At 49.2% G+C, this 18,949-nt stretch overlaps 2 protein-coding genes across 2 annotated transcripts; one reads left to right on the top strand and one right to left on the bottom strand.

Annotated features, from left to right (window-relative positions):
- Positions 1-2,654: 2,654 nt before the first annotated feature.
- On the top strand, positions 2,655-2,879 carry LRP88_07123 (uncharacterized protein; the record flags this gene model as incomplete). The annotated part of the gene is made up of 1 exon (XM_083243658.1): positions 2,655-2,879. The coding sequence occupies one exon, from the start codon at positions 2,655-2,657 to the stop codon at positions 2,877-2,879; it is 225 nt and encodes a 74-aa protein (XP_083100882.1).
- Positions 2,880-4,089: 1,210 nt separating this feature from the next.
- On the bottom strand, positions 4,090-5,081 carry LRP88_07122 (uncharacterized protein; the record flags this gene model as incomplete). The annotated part of the gene is made up of 3 exons (XM_083243657.1): positions 4,090-4,337; positions 4,387-4,658; positions 4,711-5,081. The coding sequence occupies 3 exons, from the start codon at positions 5,079-5,081 to the stop codon at positions 4,090-4,092; spliced, it is 891 nt and encodes a 296-aa protein (XP_083100881.1).
- Between the last annotated feature and the right edge of the window lie 13,868 nt (positions 5,082-18,949).

The raw sequence follows: 18,949 nt of genomic DNA, 5'->3' as shown, positions 1-18,949 counted from the left end.
GCTTTGACACGATGTGACGCCTAGACTTCGTGTTAGTTGAGGGAGCGAATGAGGTGTTATACAAGAAGTGGACTTGCTTCAAGAGGGCGATGGTGGGGAACGAATGAGTGGCACAGATATGATGATCGCGGACATTAAACATCCAAGGATTGTGCTTCCTATAGGGGCAGCTGAAGGATTGGTTGGTCGTTTGCACCTCTGGTTCCTGGGAATGAAACGCAACGCCCTCTGTATCTAGCGCGGTCGGGTCGAGGGTGTACTGCCTCTTCTCCTGGAAGTAGGATGGCCCAGGCCCTGGTGTTCCAGAAAAGTCTAGCCCTTCCCCTGGAAAGGTAGGAAAGTAGATGTTGTCACTCATGGTTGACAGGTTGCAGCACTAGGCGCTGCGAAGAAAGAGAGAGAAAGAGAGAGGTGGGGTGAGTTGTGAAGTAAACATGTCTAGGTGAGAGTAGTCAATTCAAATAATAAATTGCTTAACCAGGAGGGAAACCAGAAAGCCTCAACTAAGCCATGCAAGGGCCGCGTGGCAAAGCGCCGCCGCCCGTTTATACAACGCTGTCTGAACCTGGGGTAATTTGCCTCGGGTGGCGAATCTCAATATCAGCCCTGTCACGAAAGCCAACCAGCCTGTCTAGGCTCCAGCTGATTAATGAACCGTTCCCGTTCAGCTGTGGAGGCAGACATCCTGAAATAGAACCGTTTCCCGAAAGAATCACCTTTTTCTCAACCGCAGCCTGTCACTCGTTGAATGCTCTTCGTTCGACACAGGTGTGGTTTAGCCGCCTGTGGCGAGAGGCGAGGCGTGGTGGTTCTCAACTGGGCGGACCCAAAGTCCCAATCAGGCTGGGCTGCTATGCATAACTCCGAAGGGCCTCGTACTGTAATTACCAGGCAGACACTGCACAGCCGGAAAGGCTGAATTACTTGTTTAATGCGTGATCAACCAATCGAGTCTGTCGCGCGAGGGCCAGCAGCTCATGTTGGCTTTCGCACAAACCTCATTTCTTTGACTCGTACATTAGGTATTTACGCTGGCCTCACAGGATTGAATGCGCTCTTGTGAGGCCTTCAGTCTATTCACACGTCATCACCCCTCAGGCCTCCGCACTCTCCAGACCCTCAGTTCATGATGGTTTCAACCCCATCAATAGGCTCAGCCACGGCAATTCTTTCCAAAAATTCCGACCCCGCGGACTTCGGCGATTAGGATAATAATGCATTGGTGTGCAGATATCATGTCTGTGTGAAGCCCTCGCCAGCCCATCGGTTTTAGGCATCATGTTACAAATGATGCCTATCTACCGTATGACCCGGTGACAAAGCCTCATGTTAATTCAATGAACAATCAGCGCTGCTGACGGGAAGAGATTGATGACCGGGGAAACAGAGACGAGATCCGGTGCCCGAAGATGCAACCACACGGGTCAGGGAATAAACGACAGAGTAAAGCAGCAACTGAGACCAAATTTATCTTAAAGATTATAAGTAAGCTTATATAAAACTGACAAGAATACTAAATAAAAATATGCCGATAAAATAATTATTTTGGATCTTTCTTTGGATCTTATTGTTCTTGTTATGTCTTTTTTTAATACTCTTCGGGGATAACAAGAGAATGTATTTGTGGGTGGCACCTCACATGCTGGGCACGGAGCGGCGGAGGGTTGGTACGGAATTGGGCAACTCGGCTGGCTAATGAGAATTAACAAAGATTCATCTATTGATATCGTGTGGCAACAGATGTGTCATGCAGCGAGATGCGCAAAAGACAGACACGCTTTACGTCGAGTACACGTGTAACAGCACGTTGGCGGTGTGCACAACGGGGGTGGTTGAGACACTGCAATCGGTGTGGGGATGGGCGATTGCCACGGAAATGGAGGTCAAACAGGGAGATCACCACCATCGTCGAATGCGCAGCGATGAAGAGTTGGTGCTTCGACATAAAAAGAGTAAAGATGCGGATTATTCTATGTACACGACCATTGCGTATACTTCAAATCTTTCAAGATCAAAACGCCACTCGTGCACACCACGAAACCCCTTCAAAGACGGCTGGGTGACCGGGCTGAAGGCTTCATCAATTGCCACACAGAGCACGTTCAAAACACGCCGGCCTCAACACGCGTGTGATCCTACGACACAACACCTGCAATAAGCCTAGGGGGCAAGCAGGTTGGGATTCGTCTCTTGCCGGCCCCTCCGCACCACCTACGATTTAATGCAGGAGTGTATGAAGTCAAAGGGTGTAGAACCTCCTTTGCAGCCGAACTCCTCCAGGCTCCCTATTTAATAAGTGATCCCTTTCCCAACAATGTTCGTTTCTTTCTCATTTCTATCCAAGCATGGAGGTAATTCAGACTGCTATTCCTGTCCCCTAATTTTCAATATCATATTATCACGTTATTACTCTCAAACACTCCCCTCCCCTCTCACCTCGATACTCAATTGTCTCTGTCCCGACTCGACAGTGACTCTATCGCGTTTAAGAGGACGCCAATCATTCATCTCCACCTTGGCACTTCAAACCCCAATTGCCTCCAACGAGGTCGCGTTTTTTCATCCTCTTGTCAACTACTGTCAACGACACCGAGTAAGCCGGCCTCACATGGCGATGTCGCTCAACACCGACACTGACACTCCGTCGCAGGACAATGGAGACCGGCAAGATGATCGAGCCCTTCATTTACGACGTCTCCCCCGTTCAGGAGCGTCTGATTTGGGGCGGCGCACCCGTACCCGGCCCCTCTGCTGCGGCCACCACAGCCGTCGACAATGTGTCCAAGCTCTTTGCAAATGATAAGCCGACGCCGGCCCCCAACTCCGACAACGCGAAACAGCAGGGCACCAAGAACAGTTCTGGAAAGAGCAGGCTGTGACTAATGGAAACATGTATTTTTGGTTCGGGTAATTTGCGAAAGCGGCGATGCAAATGAGATGGTCTTCTGTGAGGCCCAAGGCTGACGTTCTGGAAATGTTTAATGTTTGATGTTGTTGGCCTGGAGCCAACCTAATGACGAGACGGCGGTGGGACTAAGTGAGGCTCTCAGCATCGCGATTGCGAGCGCCGGACGATGAACAAAAATGGGATAGACGGGTCAGCCTAATGAAACTCGATTACGCAAATACGTCGTCTCTTCTGCTTTGTGAAACTGTCGATGCCCAATAGCCGTGGGGGAGGAACAATGAGACGGGGCTGTCGAGCAGGCTCGGCCAGTCCGGTTCTGCCGGACAACCATCTCAAAGGGAAAGATGGTGTCCGAAGGCAACGAAACATGAAACGAAACATTTGAAACAATTCGAAAACGAGGCAGCCTGCTGGAGGAGTAAAAAAGGAGAGGCGCCTAAGACACAAGTAAACAAACGATTGCGAGGCTCCGAATGGCTCAGGCGCTTGGGCGACGCGCAAGTGGTCCGCCGAGGACTTGCACATTGCCACATCTAAACATGTTGGTGGCCACCCTCTTGAAGATTTAACAGACGTCGTCGAGTCAGACGCCGTCCTCGTACAAGAAGGGCGCCAGTTTGAGAATGGCGCGCGTCAGTTTGACGCATTGGTCAAGGATGCCATAAATACTGTGAAACGGACCCTCTCACGTCAGCGGGTTCGCAGTGTGGTGCGGTGGGCCAATGGCCACGTCGAGCTGCAGTAGTACGGGGGACCGCCCAAGAGGCCTCCTTTTCGAGCTGAACTTGAAACCCAGCCGAAACATGAGATGATAGAGATGGGAATGGAAGTCAAGAAAGTCTTTTTCGTTTCCTTTGACTAATTCAAGGTTTTCGGCCCGGGTGGGGCCGTGCCGTTCCCGGGTGGGACGGTGGATCGCCGGCAATCGTCTCCAATAACCTTAAATTGCATTCCCTTGTTTGTCTAGACTCGGGAACTAGCCCATCCTTGAAGGGGAGGGGTGTTGCTCGAGCCAGGACCATGTTCTTCCAGTGTGTAACCTCTTGTCCGTATGCCCATGAAAACAAGACAGCATAATTCCCGAAAACTCCCAACGCCACCAGACTGATGCAAGACTAGAGATCTAAAGACACCGCCGATACCCAGCCTTTGATCCAACTTGTGAACGTCGTATGCTTGACCTAGAACCCGCCTCTGCCGCCGATGTAAGTTGTAGACGTCTCAACACCAAAATCAGGGAACCCGCCCGATCTCCTCTGCACATCGACCACGAACCCGTACACTCTTCGCAACGCTTCTCCAAAGTCATCACAGTCGCAACTCGAATGAATCATGGCCTGTGCGCGGTGTCTTCCTGGTCCATCAAGGCCAGAAAGACTCCGAAAGAAAAACTCGAGGGCTTCAGGGCCCTCGACAACAGGTCTGAAGGCTACACAAAGGTTAGCGACAACCAGTAGGCCGGGATAGAGGGTTCATACCTGGACTCGGCACTTCGCCACACCCTGGGAAGATGGTCATCCAGAGATCACGCCAAGTGAGTACTTGGCAGATGACCCGGCGATCTCGGAGCTTGGCTTCCATCTCTTGGTCGATGCCCATGTCGCATTTCCGGGTCGATGGGCTAAAATGATGAGGACACATTCCATTTCCAGAGTGCATCATCAGCGCACTCTTATTTCTAAACCACGAGTGGCAGTTTTCACACTGCTCGGCGCACTGCGACAAGAGATGCGTAGACATGATGTGCCGTCTGCTGGACAATCAGCGACAAGGGTCTCGTAGGGTTGGGAGGAGAGACTTACTTGACCATCGTAATGCTAGGAAACGATCGAGTCGCGCATGTCGGGTGATCGCGCACGTTAAAAACCTCAGGATTGCGCTTCCGATACGGGCAGCTGTAATTTACGTCGCCAACCACAGTCTTTTTCTTTGGTGGAGGGGAGCGAGAGGCCTCTGAAGATTGATAAGATGGCGACTCCAGTAAAAAAGCGTTGTGGTTCCTCTTGGCGGGGTGAAACGGCGAGGACGCCATGCAGGGCGCTGAAATGGTAATTGAAGAGAGACACTGAGAAGTTGGGGCAGCAAACAAGGGCTGGCCCATGAACTCGTCAAAATCCTCAAAAGACCAATCAGGGGTCAAGGGAATGGTGAAGGAGGGAGCGGACGAGGCCATGTCGGAGGTTCATCGGTAAGCTGGTTGGATGAACGAACATGGTAGGCCCGACTTGTCGAGGTTCATGGCCCAAGATGCTTTATACAGAAGACTCATGGGATGGCGCGTCAGCTCTCGATCCCAGTCATAGTTTGCGATTCCGCCCAACGCAGCTGAGGCAGCCCTGAGCCGCAGGAGGGTTCGTCCGAGAGTGGTTCATTCAGACTTGAATCAAATGCTCCGGGGATACGATTCTAGCGTCGGAAACAAAGAGAAACAGAAAGAATGCGCTGGAAGATTCTACGGGAAGCGGATGACGGACTGCGCCTCTCATGGAAAGACGCGAATGTTCCATGGCGGTACGTACCCCCCAAGACGTCAGCACAGAGCCATCAGCTTATCCACCTCTAAGAGAAGCGATGGGGATATGATAGGAATAACAAAAGAAACCGAGAGTGTTGTCTCTATCTTTACTATTATTTGAGTATAATTAGACTATTGTGTTCTAAAGTAGCTGCCTATTTTTTCAGGCGATACAGCTACACTCTGCCGGTCCAGTGCCAGTTATTTCCTCACTTGTATTGTCTGCTCACAAATGCGTGGCCACTTACTCATAGATCTCATCACTGGTCATAGCCTGGCCCTATTTCTAATGCTCATATGAGGAGGTTGGGATGCGGGCGTCTTCACACTTCATCCGTTGCTTTTTGTCGCTTCGCCGGCGATGATGATGATCAGCAGCGCCTCCTGCAAGCAACCACCTGAGCACTTACACCGTCACCACGTGTGACTAGTGCATGCAGATATGAAACAGTTTTAACAAAGACAATGTTTCTTCTGGTGTCTCTCTCTTTTTTCTTTGTCCGGGTCAGATGGGGTCTTGAGACTTGATGTAGATCGACTGAAGACACACAATAAGATGTGCGTAGTCAGGCACTAGGGTTCAGTGATCTGAGCCAGGCGCCAAGCTTACACTTGCTATGGCTCCGTGACGTGGCCGATGCACTTTTGACCCTTGTTCAGCGTCAGTTCAGCACATTCCATCTCATCCACCATGATCCCTGGATTTACAAGGATGAGGCTCGACATGACTTGCTGATCGGCCTCTAGATGCAGGCACACGGAACTCCTCCTACTCAACATCTGCAAGGCCGCCTTGGCATGTCTCCTGGAAGCAAAAACAGGACTCGGATTCATCCTCGTCCGAGTCTAGACTGGGCTTCAAATCCGGGGACGGGAAATGGTGGGAGGCTGCTAAGAATAACAGATAGTCGCCCATCTTCGACTCGCAAGAGCAGTACGGGCAACACTGCATGGTCATCGTGGCCGGGGATTTCCACACACGACTAAACCGCAACCATGAACGCCTACAGAATTTAACAGTCTGGCTCTGAGGTTGCCGGCATCATTGATCATCTGGGTCATACATCACACCAGAGTGTTGCTTCTGTAAGCGGATCACTGATCGTCACTGCCACAACTCGAGAGTTGAGCATGCTACACGACCCGATTCCACCAAATATGCTCACCGTTATGTGCCCTTCCAAGCGGGAGGTGAGAGGGCGTACAGTTTACGCGATAGGGCGACGCCCAATTTGAACACTTTGCGCCACATGTAGCAGAAATCTTCCGCTGGCTTGACATAACATCAGCCATGCAAGCCAAGGCTATTTCACCGACATATAGTATGGTGCAACGGCGGCTCGGCCGTCCAGATCAATCTCTTGCATACACAGCCTGCCATGTGAGAGGGCCTGCCCTTAAGCGAGGTGCGCTTGGCGACCCATCGAAGTGAGAGCCTATGAATAGAAGGCTGCAAGTCCCTGGAGAGGTAAGTGACGAAAAAGCCGTCTCTGGCTCCGCAACGGCGAGAGAAGAGTCATTGCCTTTGCTTCATGCCCGGTTGGAGACGGCGGGAGAATATTGAAACTCCATGGTCAGCTTTAGGCGAGCGCATCTTTGCTTTCCCAAGACGGATCAGAAAAGTTTGTTATCTTGAGACTCACCTACGCTGGCTTTGTCTCTTTGGTCTTCTGGACCGGGCCACCTTTGCACGCCCATCTTACAACTGATCCCACACTGGACCATTCGGGCCTGTGACGAGGTTAGGCTGCCACCCAGCAGAACAAGGCTTAGGGTTTTTTCTCTTTCGCTTTTCTCCCCTTTTTATTCCGTTTCCCGCGCTGGAATGCCGATCCTAAGTCCCATACTTGTTTATGACTTCCCTTGGGCTGCAGCCACATCCAGCACATGCGTGTGTTTTGGTACGTTGCTTTTTAGAGCAAAGAGTGATTCCACAGGCCCGAGTCGATGGAGAACACAAACGACGATTGCCTCCTTTTTCTTACTTTTGATGATTAGGCACCTTATACTTGGGTTATCCAGACATTGTAGTCATTGAGCGGGCTCTTCTCCCACTCACTTGCTTGCCCAACCAGTCGGATTTATGAACCTGAGTTGCCAAAAATTCGAACCTCAAGATCAGACTGGGCCTTGAGTCTCGTCGAGTACTAGGAGGTGGGAATGACAGCTAAGAACTACACGACTTCACACCAAATGTTGGAGCTTGTGATCATAGTCGAGAGACTGAGGACGACCCTGGCAAAAGCAACGCACTCGGTGAGAGTATGACCTCGACTGTCTCCTCCATCTTACAGGCGCACCTTCACAAGCCCGCCTTTGGCGGCAGCTCATGCGCCACTCGCTGACCGATGTTTATAAGCCATCCAGTTCTGTGGCCCTGTCTTCGCAAGAGGCGGCCAGTTTCATGGAGCCAGTTATCGACTCGGCCAATTGGCTAAGCGTCCGATTCGGTGGGTGGGCAGCCCCTTGCTCGGCTTTCCCTTTGAGAGGTCTGGTAGGCACATTGTGACCTCCACCAGCGGGTGTGCCTGGGCTAGCTGGTGCCCGGTTAGGATACAAGCCGGGGGCTCATTTTGAATAGTCTGTGCGCCCCGTGAGGTCCGATTTCTCCACGGCGCAGGCGAGCAGTATTCACCCCAATAACACCAAACCGCGGGGACGATCATGTTCCTTTTTGGACAGGAATGATTGCCTCACCTCACCAACTCTACGACTTACACGAACACGACGCAAATTTCGGCTGTTCTTGTCAGAGAAAACAGAGGAGGGGAAAGTCCTATGGCGGTATGGCCCATTCAGCCGCAAGTTAGATGCCTCTTTGCTGGGCCCAGTTCAAGATAACAGTTGCCTCGTTGCTTGGAAGATGGTATGCGTGTGTCCAAAGGCACAACCAAGACAACATGAGCAAGATCGCAGTATAAAATCATGACCTCTCGCACTCTCTTTTCTTTCTTTTAGAAATGTTCTCCTAAGGAAAGTCGGGCTGGAGTACATCATCATTGAAGCATTGCCTAGTTCCGCTCCGTCTAGTTTGAGTCCTGTCGTGCCAGACTTCCAAACCCCCTGCCCCTCTCGATCCAACTCTTCTTGAAAACCCTCCAACTACTTTCATCACTCAAATTTCGTCTTTTTGTTTATCAGGACTCTCTTCTCTGTGAGACAGAAGTGACTGCCCACCATGGCCCCTGGCCCACCTTCCACCAACACAGACGCTGTGAATGGAAAGGTCATGATGTCAGTTCATGGCACTTGACACAATCATTGACTATACCCCATTAACATTAATAGATCTGGCGAGAACTAGTCGATGCTGTTGCGGTACCTTCACGACAATACTTCTTTTTCGGACCGTCTGGTCGAGCTGACCGTCAACGATTCCACCACCGAGGGCCAAGCAACTATCCCTGACCACGCCAAAGTCGACACAGCCCAGCAGAAGAAGGACGAAGACAAGGCTCCAGGCACTTGAATCTGTCTCGGGCATTGCTCAGTCGGGTTACAGCAGATGGAGGGGCGTTTCAAGGTCGAGGGAACAAAAGGTGACAACGTATACGTTATACACCGAGGACATTTAAGCCTATATGAGTAGCTATCTCCTCAGTTTGACCAGTGTTTAGTAAAATAGGAGCTGTAATCCTTGACTCTCGCCATCTCAAGTTACAAGGCAGATGGCTCACATAATCCATGTACTGATGAGTCGACCGCCAGTTGAGAGAGTGATTTCCTTCCTACCTGTCGATCAGCAACACTCCTGTGGATTGCTCCCTCTTTAGCCTAAAAAACCCTCTCGCTGCATTTGCGTTTCCTTTTTCTTTCCAGCCAAGGTATGAGAGTCGAAACGTGTCATCCGCTGGTCGAGTTCATCGGGCTCGGCGACCTCGTCTCATCATTCCTTCCATACCGAGGTCTTTGATCTCGCGAACCCGCCAACTATTTTCGGCTCATACTCTCTGTAATACTACTTGATTTCTCGAATACATTTTTCTTATCGTACGAAGACGGCTCACTTCTTGTTCGCCCCTACCCTGGCGTCCTTAGTCTCCCAAGTCTGACGGCCCTCACATGAACAAGCGGTCATGCACCGCCCTGAGTAGGGCTTGCTTTTGACTGGTAACACCACTCGCCCTTTGGTGACTCCCATTTCAGTAGTATCAGTCTCTCGAGCCCATTGGTCCACAACGAGTCTGCGCAATCGCGATGATACATGCGCCGGCCAGGGTCAGTTCTTCTCCACCCACCGAACCCGACATCCCTCGACCGGTGTACACCCATGGCAAATCGATGAGTTCATCTCTTACCAAAAAAGTAAAGAGGAAGAAGAATATTTGCTGGATGAGTGATAAATTTCTTTGTTAAAGCAATAAATGAACTCTAGTGAATGCAAATGGCGGGAATCCGCCTTGCCCTGCTTGACGGCCTTGTTCTACTTCTTGATACTTTATACCTACAACAAGGGCGCCGACTCAGTATGAGAATCTCATCCAGTCTTGGGAATCTTGCGCTCCTGGTAGATAAAGGAAAGACGGATGAGTGTCATGGAGTTCGTAAGATGAGGCACAAAGGACAGTCAACCCCACGCTCGGACAGACAGTTCCTGCCACAAATGGAGAGCGGATTTTGAGGACGATCTACTTTGAGGCAAACACTTCGCAAGGATTCAGCTGAAGTCTTTGTAGCAAGAATTGAACAACCGACGCTAGGGACAAAAGTGAGAATACTTGCGCGGTGCGCAGGCTCTGTTAAACGGCCATGGCACTTGGCGGACACGCCAAACCTACGTGTCTGGGGTCCTTTTTAGCATCAGGGATCCATGGCTACTCCCGCACGTCCCGTAAGCCAGGGTCTCTCTTAGCGCATGTCTAGCGCATATGCCTTGCATCCAAGGGTCCATGGATTGACCTATAGTATAGAGATTCAGCTGGCGGGTGGGGATTACTTGAGATGGGTAGTGCATGATGCTCAGCGACCATGAACGTGGGATCTTGCTTTGCTTATGTTGGTGCCAGCATCGACTCCAGCGCTCTTACCTTTGTCACCATCTGGCGAGGGTAGTGGAAAGTCCAAAAAGTTAGTGACTCCCTAGAGGTAGTACATTCAGTGTCTGACAGTACCATAATTTCAAAGCTCCCATCCAAGACGCCGACCAGGAAAAACAACAACACCATCGCCATCAGCATCGCCATCAGCATCATCACCATCGCCTAATGTGGTTTCTGTTACAATTGAAGCCCGGCCCTCGATGAGATAAGTGAGCCAGAAGACCATCATCATCGCCATCAACATCAGTGATTCACTATCACCATCACAAGTTTTGACCGTTGCGCTTTTCGCCAGGTTTAATAAACTAGTTTTACTATCAAAACGTAAGTCAGGATATGCGTTTGCAGCTTAATCAAATTGCTAACATGTCAATTAGCATGCCAACCACACCAATGGCCTCCAATGCTCTCCCCAAGACTCCCCCGGCTCCGAGACCGGCCCCGGGGCTACCTGGTACCAGTTTTTCGAATACTCGCCCATAATGGCTTTGCCCAAAAGTCTGAAGACTTAAAGAGAACTACTGAAGGCCTACTACCAATGGGTCATGGCAAGAGATCCTAGACAGGGCCACAAGAAAGTGGTTAAAAACCATAACTTAGGCAAGATGAACCCCCAAGGACAGACGTATATTATATACTCGTCAGCATCTTGATCGAGAACCCTGCTATTGGCTCCTACGCCAAAGGTGGCAGGCATGGTAGCTGTTTGGAAGCTATTCGTATTTCGTATTAGAATGCTACCAAGTTGTTGCATCAAGACGTCTCATCACAATATTTGTCTACATGACACACCGTACATGTCATGAGGCACAGGCTTCGAGTGAAGACAGTTGGAATGTTGCGGCTTGGCATTAACTTTTTTTCTTCCCCTTCATTTTTAGTCAATTGATCTGATTGTACAGGCTGTGGAAGCTATCGAGTCGAGAGTCCGTCCACATGGTGAAATGTAGGGTATTATGTATCCAGCGAGGGTTATACACCTGCCACCCAGGGTACATCAATGGCTCATAGCTGGGCCGTAGCTTCTCCAGACCCTTCAAAGTCATTGACATCGATGTCGTCCGAAGGCTTGTCTTTTGTTGCTGGCGTAGTTGTCGTTGTTGTTGCTGCTGTCGTTGTAGTTGTTTCTGTCGACGCTGTAAGAGCGCCCTGGATCAAACTATCCCCAAGAAGAGATGTGTCGTAGATGAATGGGCCGAGCATGGAGATAGTATCGCCCCTGAAAAAAAAAAGAATGAGATGAAATCTGGTCCAGGCCTTGATCGGACTTACTCGCACGGGCTGCCAGAGGTTGTGTTGGAAGAAGTAGCTTGGGAGCTCATGGTGGGTATGAACTCGACGATGGAAGACTTGAATGGGGCCCAGCCAGGAAGTGATGCAGACCGAGAAAATGGGTCGGTAGAGGTAGCCCAAGAAGCAAATATCAAGGGAGGAGCAAGAAGCATATTCGATCCTGGGATGAGAGCTGGCACAGGAAGCTGAAATGAAAACCAAATAAAGAGGGGAGGAACGGCCAAGACAGTGTTTGAGAATGGCCTTCTGTCATAGCACCAAGAATCAGGACAGATCAAGTCACTTCGGATTGGATTTTTCGTGGTCGCTGTCCTTGGCTTTGGTGCTGTTAGGGTGAACCCCTTCACTGGCTCCTCCATCGCGGGTTGAGTCCTCGTTGGCGTCGGCATCGGCCCGTTGCATCAGGCGCTCCGTAACTGAATCGAGGCAGCATAGAACCTTTATTGTCCTCAGTTGGGTTTGCCTTCTCTTCTTCTTCCTCTTCAACAGTGGGTGGGATCTCGGCGCCTGTGGGATCCGGGTCGCTGGTGGCCTCGTCGGCGGCCATGATTGTCAAGTGTTCGATGGTCTATTGTTGCCCCTATTCGGCCCCTGATTTCGTTGATCGTACTCAAGCGTGTCCGGTAATTGTTGAAAAGAAGTAACCACAAGGATGGTGAACTGACTGGGTCTTGGTCGTTGAGTGTTTAGTATGGGAGTAGGAAGCCACCTGAGAGGCAAGAAGTCCCTGAGCTTGGTCGTGTGTGGGAGAATGGTGTAGGGAGAGGTAAGTTTTTTTTTTTTTAGAGGGGAGATAGCTCAAGTCTTATACTTGTAGAAAGACACGAAATCATAAGCAATAGTGGTGTTAGCGACTGTTTTACTCGATAGAGTCATGGTTGTGCGACTGGGCTGGTTTGTATTAAGAGTCAACCCCTTGATGGGACACGAGGATGAAAGGTCACCTGCAGGTCAACTTGTGCAGAAAACCCCTATTTAGACCCAGTAATACTCATCGGAAGGATATTGAAACACAAATTCCCAGGTGTGCAGCTTTCCAAGACCGACCGGAGCTTTGGCCAGCGTATCCGCATTCCCAGGCCTCACTCCCAACTGCAAAGCCAACTCCGTTGGCTGGTTCTGGAGGGACTAGGAACGGGCTCTTGCAATCACTAAGTAAGTAGCTATTCTGCAGAAACTGGCGAAGATGCCGGACCACAAGCCCGCAGTGATCAACTTGGCTGGCAGATGAGTGTAAAGAGGACTGACCTTGGCTGCAGTTGACTCAACACTCGACAAGTAGAACACCAGGAGCCTAGTCACTGAAATAATCATGATCATGTCAGCTGATGAAAGAACCTTAGGTAATGAGTAGTACAAGTAAAGCTTGCTGTCGAGCTTGCTACAGGATACCAGGAGTTCGTTCCTTGAATGTGGACGATGATCCAAGGTCACATTTACCGTGAGTGGCTCTTCAGCCCCGGAAGGAGACACGCCGAGCAAAATAGAAGTGAATATGTGCAATCTTAGTCAATAAAAGGCCCACCTGACTGTAGGTAGCCGCGTCATGAACTTACAAGTAGGGAGAAGCATTTGCTTCAATTAACCTGGACTGCATTTGGGAATCAGCTGGCTTCAAAGCCCGACATTTCTCCTTGAAAGAGTGAAATAGAGGAGGTGTATTACAAAAGGTGAATCAATTGGAATTTGGGTCTTCAATCTTGTTTTTGCTGCCCGTACGTGATTCTCGGATGACCCGATTGCCTGTCAGGGGCGAGGCATGGTCTTCCATTCACGCCTCTCCTCTCTTCTCGACAATTTCATCCGACGCATCGTACCTAGTCGCTGGATGCGGATCATAAGGCATCAGTGGACGTATAAACTGGGCAAACTTTTCGGCAAGTCCATCATGCCAGACCTCTACTCGCTCTCCCGAAATGTCGTTCGCATAGACCGTATCGAGATCATATATCATGACCGTTTTGTACTTCCTAGGTCCCGTTCTCTGAGATATTTGAGCCCTTGGTACACAAGTCAGTCAAGCCTTAGTATGAAGGGACCTGGAGAATAGTACTTACCTGTAGACTGTCTCTGTAGAGGGGCGATACTGGAAATCTCGTTCAAGTGATGATTGCTCCCGGTGTCTTTCATCAACATCGGCTTTCCACTTTTGCCCAGATACCGACGATGGCCAACAGAAATATGATCGCACCCAGTTCCACCGGCGCTTTGGGAATGAGTCCTTGTCGAAACGATCATCATCGATATCTACCATGACATCTTTCCACGAGATGCCGCCCGCTTGCAACAGGGATGGTAGGTCGTCGAGGAACATACGGCATGTTATTGTCCACCGGGAGCATCCCACATGCTTGGCATAGGTATATGCTCTAAGCTTCACCTTCCACCCCCATTTCTTAGTCCAGTCGTAGTCGCCCGATCCTGTCGTGTCGGTGGGACTGAGGATGGTATACTCAATCTCGCCTGACTGTATGGGCGTTCCGTTCACTGCGAAAATGGATGCTGCCTCTCGTTCGATACGCTGACTGCGTAAGCTACGGAGCCATTGGACCAACTTTTCCTTCGTACTTCGATCTTGCGTTGGCTTTGCAATTTGGTCCTCGATTGGTTTGCACACCTCCCAAGTTTTGCGTTTTCCTCCATCCATCCACCAAGGGCCTACTGCGACAGTGGTACCATCATTGCTGGCGATCCAGCCTCTCACAGCAAAAGTACCAACTCGATGCTTCGTGTGGGGTTTGAGGGCCTCTTCATTTCCTGGACGTGTACAAGTTAAGTAATGTTGGTTGACTCGACGGGTAACCACCTCTTCGTAGGCTGGGGGCCGGAGACTGGTCATGGCTGCTATGGTTTGAGGGATGGATCAAGATGTTTTCGCTGGAAGAGATAAGAGAAATGAGAATCTTGGGAAATGTGGTCTTTCTGTGCCCTGTTGGGGATGTATAAACCTTGCGCATGCTTAGAGTTGAAGCCTGCATCATGCAACCGCAGGTATGGCTGAGATGAGCCACGAACCATGAACATCTAAAACAGCATAATATGGGCCAGAATAGGGTATAGATGTTCAATAAGCTAACTTGACTATTTAATACTTATATATATATGTGTTATGTAGCAGGTTAGGGTCAGGACCAGGGAAATAGTTTGAACCACTCACCTCTGGATATGCGTGTAATGAAACGGCCTGTCTTCATCCAATCGGATCCGACACATAAATGACTTTTCTCTCAGAAGTCATTTCACATCTTGGTTCAGGGACAGTGCATTTTACAGTTCTGTGAGCGTTTGGTAGGACTGTTGCTCTCGTGTGACCTCAACTCAACGCACCGCCCCAAAAACCCGTAGCCGATTTGTGTTCTGCAGCCCGTGTCGAGCTTTCAGCCGAACCACTCAAGCGCAGCGAAGCAGGTACAAAATTCCTGATTGGCATGAAATGTGAGGCTCTGCCGCGGAGCCGTTCCGACCCTCGCGTGTTGGTCGTGACTGTGCACCCTCGGTCCAGCTCTTGTGTGCCAAGGCCACGCAACCAAGAAGCAGCCTCACAGGCAGCATCTCGATTAGGTAGGCCAATGTATAAACGCGCATGCCTACGCATATGCAGCTTCTTGCCTACCGGCTCGGTTGTCAGACTCGGATACACCCGGTGTATCTGCATGAGCCCTGCGTCCTACAGGTGCTCTGATGGTTGCATGTAACTGGTGTGGATAGCCTCATGAGCCGGAAAATGAGACTTGCAGATCCACATAATTTGTAAGACAAGACATTGTAGCACGATTGAAGGATCTTTTCTAGGGTATCTATCGGGTTGTTAGATCGACAATGTCTCACGGCGGGTAGTGGCATGCGTGCTGGAACTGGCGGAGAAAACATACATGACTCAGTACGACGGATGCGATCTGTATTACACTGATCTAGAGACTTGATTCAAGAATAGCGTGAAGCTGACATTGTCGAAATGTCGTAGGATATATTCAAGAGCCGCTTCGGACGGTGACGTGGCGGCCTTCAGTAGCAGGACGCGAGGTGGTAGGAGACTGCCTCGTCAGGAGAGCAACCATGGCACTAGCTCACACACGAGCGACCAGAAGACTTTGCACTTCACACAAGGCGAGGACAGCTACCCACCTTGGGAACCCCCATCAATATCTCTTCACTTCGTCACGTAATGTTATTCCTTCGTGTTCAAGCTAGTTTCACAAAACCATGGCCTCAATTGACCGTCTAGCTGTTTCTGATCTCTTCTTCCCCGTTTTCTCTCGAGATAGGGCCTGGGGGACTTTCCTGTAAGCCTATCGCTGTGCCAGCCATGATACCACCCTGGGTCAGGCGATCTTGGGGTGGTGAGGTATCTTAGATGAAAGGAGAAAGCATCGAGCCATCTTGCACGGGACTAAAGAATGCCAATATCAAGCCACCAGGTCAGACTAAACAACTTACACGGTGGGCGGAAGGCGAACCAGCGAGATCCATCTCGGATGTTTTGTGGGCCAGAAAGTGAGGGTAAAAGGCGATCAAGCGCTGGTGGAGTAGCCGTGGGATTTGAGATCAAGTTAGAAGTGAAAGTATGGCTGTGTGTTGAGTCGAGTACCTAGTGAGATGAGGGGTAAGAGTTGCCATAGACAATCCTTGGGTCAATGAGACTCTTTCTTCCGATGTTATGTGGGAATATGAGGAGTTGAGTCTACTAAATGGAGAAGATGCGGCTCGTCATAACCATACATCAATACCGTACCTTTGAATGGGATGCTCGAAAACATGAAGGCAACCAGGGATAATAAAGCAAGGGCTGAGGACAAGGGAGGAATTGGCTAAGCTGTGCATCTTGGAAGCAAAAATATAACAAACCATTTCCTGAAGAATGCCTAGTATAGATACGGGAGGTGACAGATCACACAAGCTCCGAGCGAGGGGGGGTATATGCCTCCTCACACCACGCTAGACGTGCTACAAGGCGGCTTACACACGATGCATCACCAACACAGTCCAAGACAACTCGGAAATGGTGGGCCTCGATTTGACCATAAAGACGGGCCAAGGCGGTAGAGTTCCTGGCGCGCGGTGTCAGAAATGATGCATCAAGTTCCGATTCTCTGATGTGAGATGCCCAAGAGAACGGGCAGGTCCTAGACAAGCCAAATCTTGGGATGAGGTGCTGAATCTGAGGCATACCCTGGGGTGAGACGCCTGCAGAATGGCATCTTGTATCGATGCTGTGTATATGTGCGTGCATGCATGCGTTCGTCTCATGAGGCTTGGGTGCTTGAGAAACCAAACAGTACCAAGCGCTTGGAAGCTGAACCTCATGAGCGCTTCGGATGAGGCCATGGTGAGATGAGGAGGAGGGGAATCAACATGGCTCATGCAAGGGGCCATAATTAAGTTTCCCATAGGGGACGTCCATGTGTGTCTGCAGATGTCCTATATGAGCACTCATTATGACCTAGCGTCTCAGATCATCAGACACGCAAAATAACCAGTGAGGTAACGTACATGATAAGCATGCGTCGCAGGCAAGTATGCGTCGCACTTGCATTTTTACCTTAAAAAAATATATTAAAAAAATTCTTTAAATTTTAACTTAAGCTTTTATAAGCTAAAACTAGAGAGTTAGGCTTCTTATATAATATAAAAGCAATAAAACTTTTCTTAGATTTTTAAAAAAAATTATTACTAAGCTAATATAAAAAAAACCTATTTATACTATATAAATTACTATTTATTTATAAAGGGTAATTGTTAAAAATATAAAGAAAATACTATATAGTTTTGTTTTTAGTTAAATAGCTAGAAATGCTTTATTTAGGTTTTTAGATATTTTATACCTAGTTTTTATAAAAGACTAAAAAATATAGACTATAAGGTCTAAATAAGGTGTAGGGTAGGTAACTAAAATAGGAGGAGAATAGGCAGAGGATTCAGTCCTTATAAAAAGCTAATTAGCTAAATAAGGGATCATAGGCCAATAAAAGTAGGTCATAAGATAAATAAGAGTATAGGATAGAAGGCTAGCTCCTGATTAGTAGTCTTTATAGTTATATTTCTTCAGTGTGTAAAGATCTAAGTGTAACGGGCTGAGCTCGTGGGGGTCTCGGCTTGCACTCTCGACCAAGACCCACATAAGCTCAACAGCTAAAAGGGGCTCTTTTCGCTTCTCCTTTTTCACTTTCTTTTCCTTTCCCCCTTAGCTTTAGGATACTCGTTAGAGTCGTTCAGCTAGTTGTCAATATACTCAGCTGGACCGTTACAGTGTGGTTGGGAGCGCCGCACCCAGGTGAGCCCAACGCCCGATAGAGATAGGAGTTGACTGCGGCTTGGGCTTGTGTTGCTATTACCATACTGTTAAAGTTATTAAAAATAAGAGATAATTAATAGTAAAATTAAAAGAAAACTTACCGTGCTGGGCGGATAGCCTTCTGGGATTCTAAATTCCTAACTACGGCCTCTTCTTTAATAGTAGAGGCAGTACTATTTCCTGTCAGTATAGTTGTAGTACTAAATAAAACCCAATTAGTTAATAATTTTATTTAATTTATTAAAACTTACATTGGTATTTCATCCAATTCTATTTCTTCAAACTCCTCCCCCGGTGGAGTTTGAGCGCGCAGGGCGGAGGGAGAGTAAGCAAAGGAGTGGTATAGGGTAGACGCGGAGCCAGTCTCGGAGCGGGTCTCGGGGCAGGTCTCGGGGGCAAGATCGGAGGACGCCATTGCGTGGTTGGGAAACTAATTGACATATTCAGCAATTTAATCAAGTCACAAATATATATCCTGACTTACGTTTTGATAGTAAAAATAGTTTACTAAACCTGGCGAAAAACGTATTGGCCAAAACTTGCGATTATGATGATGATGGTGAATCAGTGACGTTGATGGCAATGATAATGGCGATGATGATGGGATGATGTTGTTGTTTTCTTGGTCGGCGTCTTGAATGGGAGCTTTGAAAGGTACCGTCACGCTCTGAAGGTACTACTGACTCTACTTGGACTTTCCGCTAGACTAGCCAGATGGCAAAGGTAAGAGCGCTGTAGTTGATGCTAGCACCAACACAAGCAAAGCAAGATCCCCCTAGCCCCCTGCAGTTCCCTTGGCCACATTCTCATCCGAGTTTATCCTCGTCCAGAAGTCCAACGACATGAACAACTGAGCCCTGTACATCCATAAAACGCTGTCCGCAGTAAATATCATCATCTAT

Source organism: Fusarium phalaenopsidis (genome assembly GCF_050370095.1).
Source record: "Fusarium phalaenopsidis strain FUZ10S chromosome Unknown contig_32298, whole genome shotgun sequence".
NCBI classification, from domain to species: Eukaryota; Fungi; Ascomycota; class Sordariomycetes; order Hypocreales; family Nectriaceae; genus Fusarium; species Fusarium phalaenopsidis.
The sequence above is the reverse complement of the archived record's forward strand: the minus strand, read 5'-3'. Positions and strand labels throughout refer to the sequence as shown.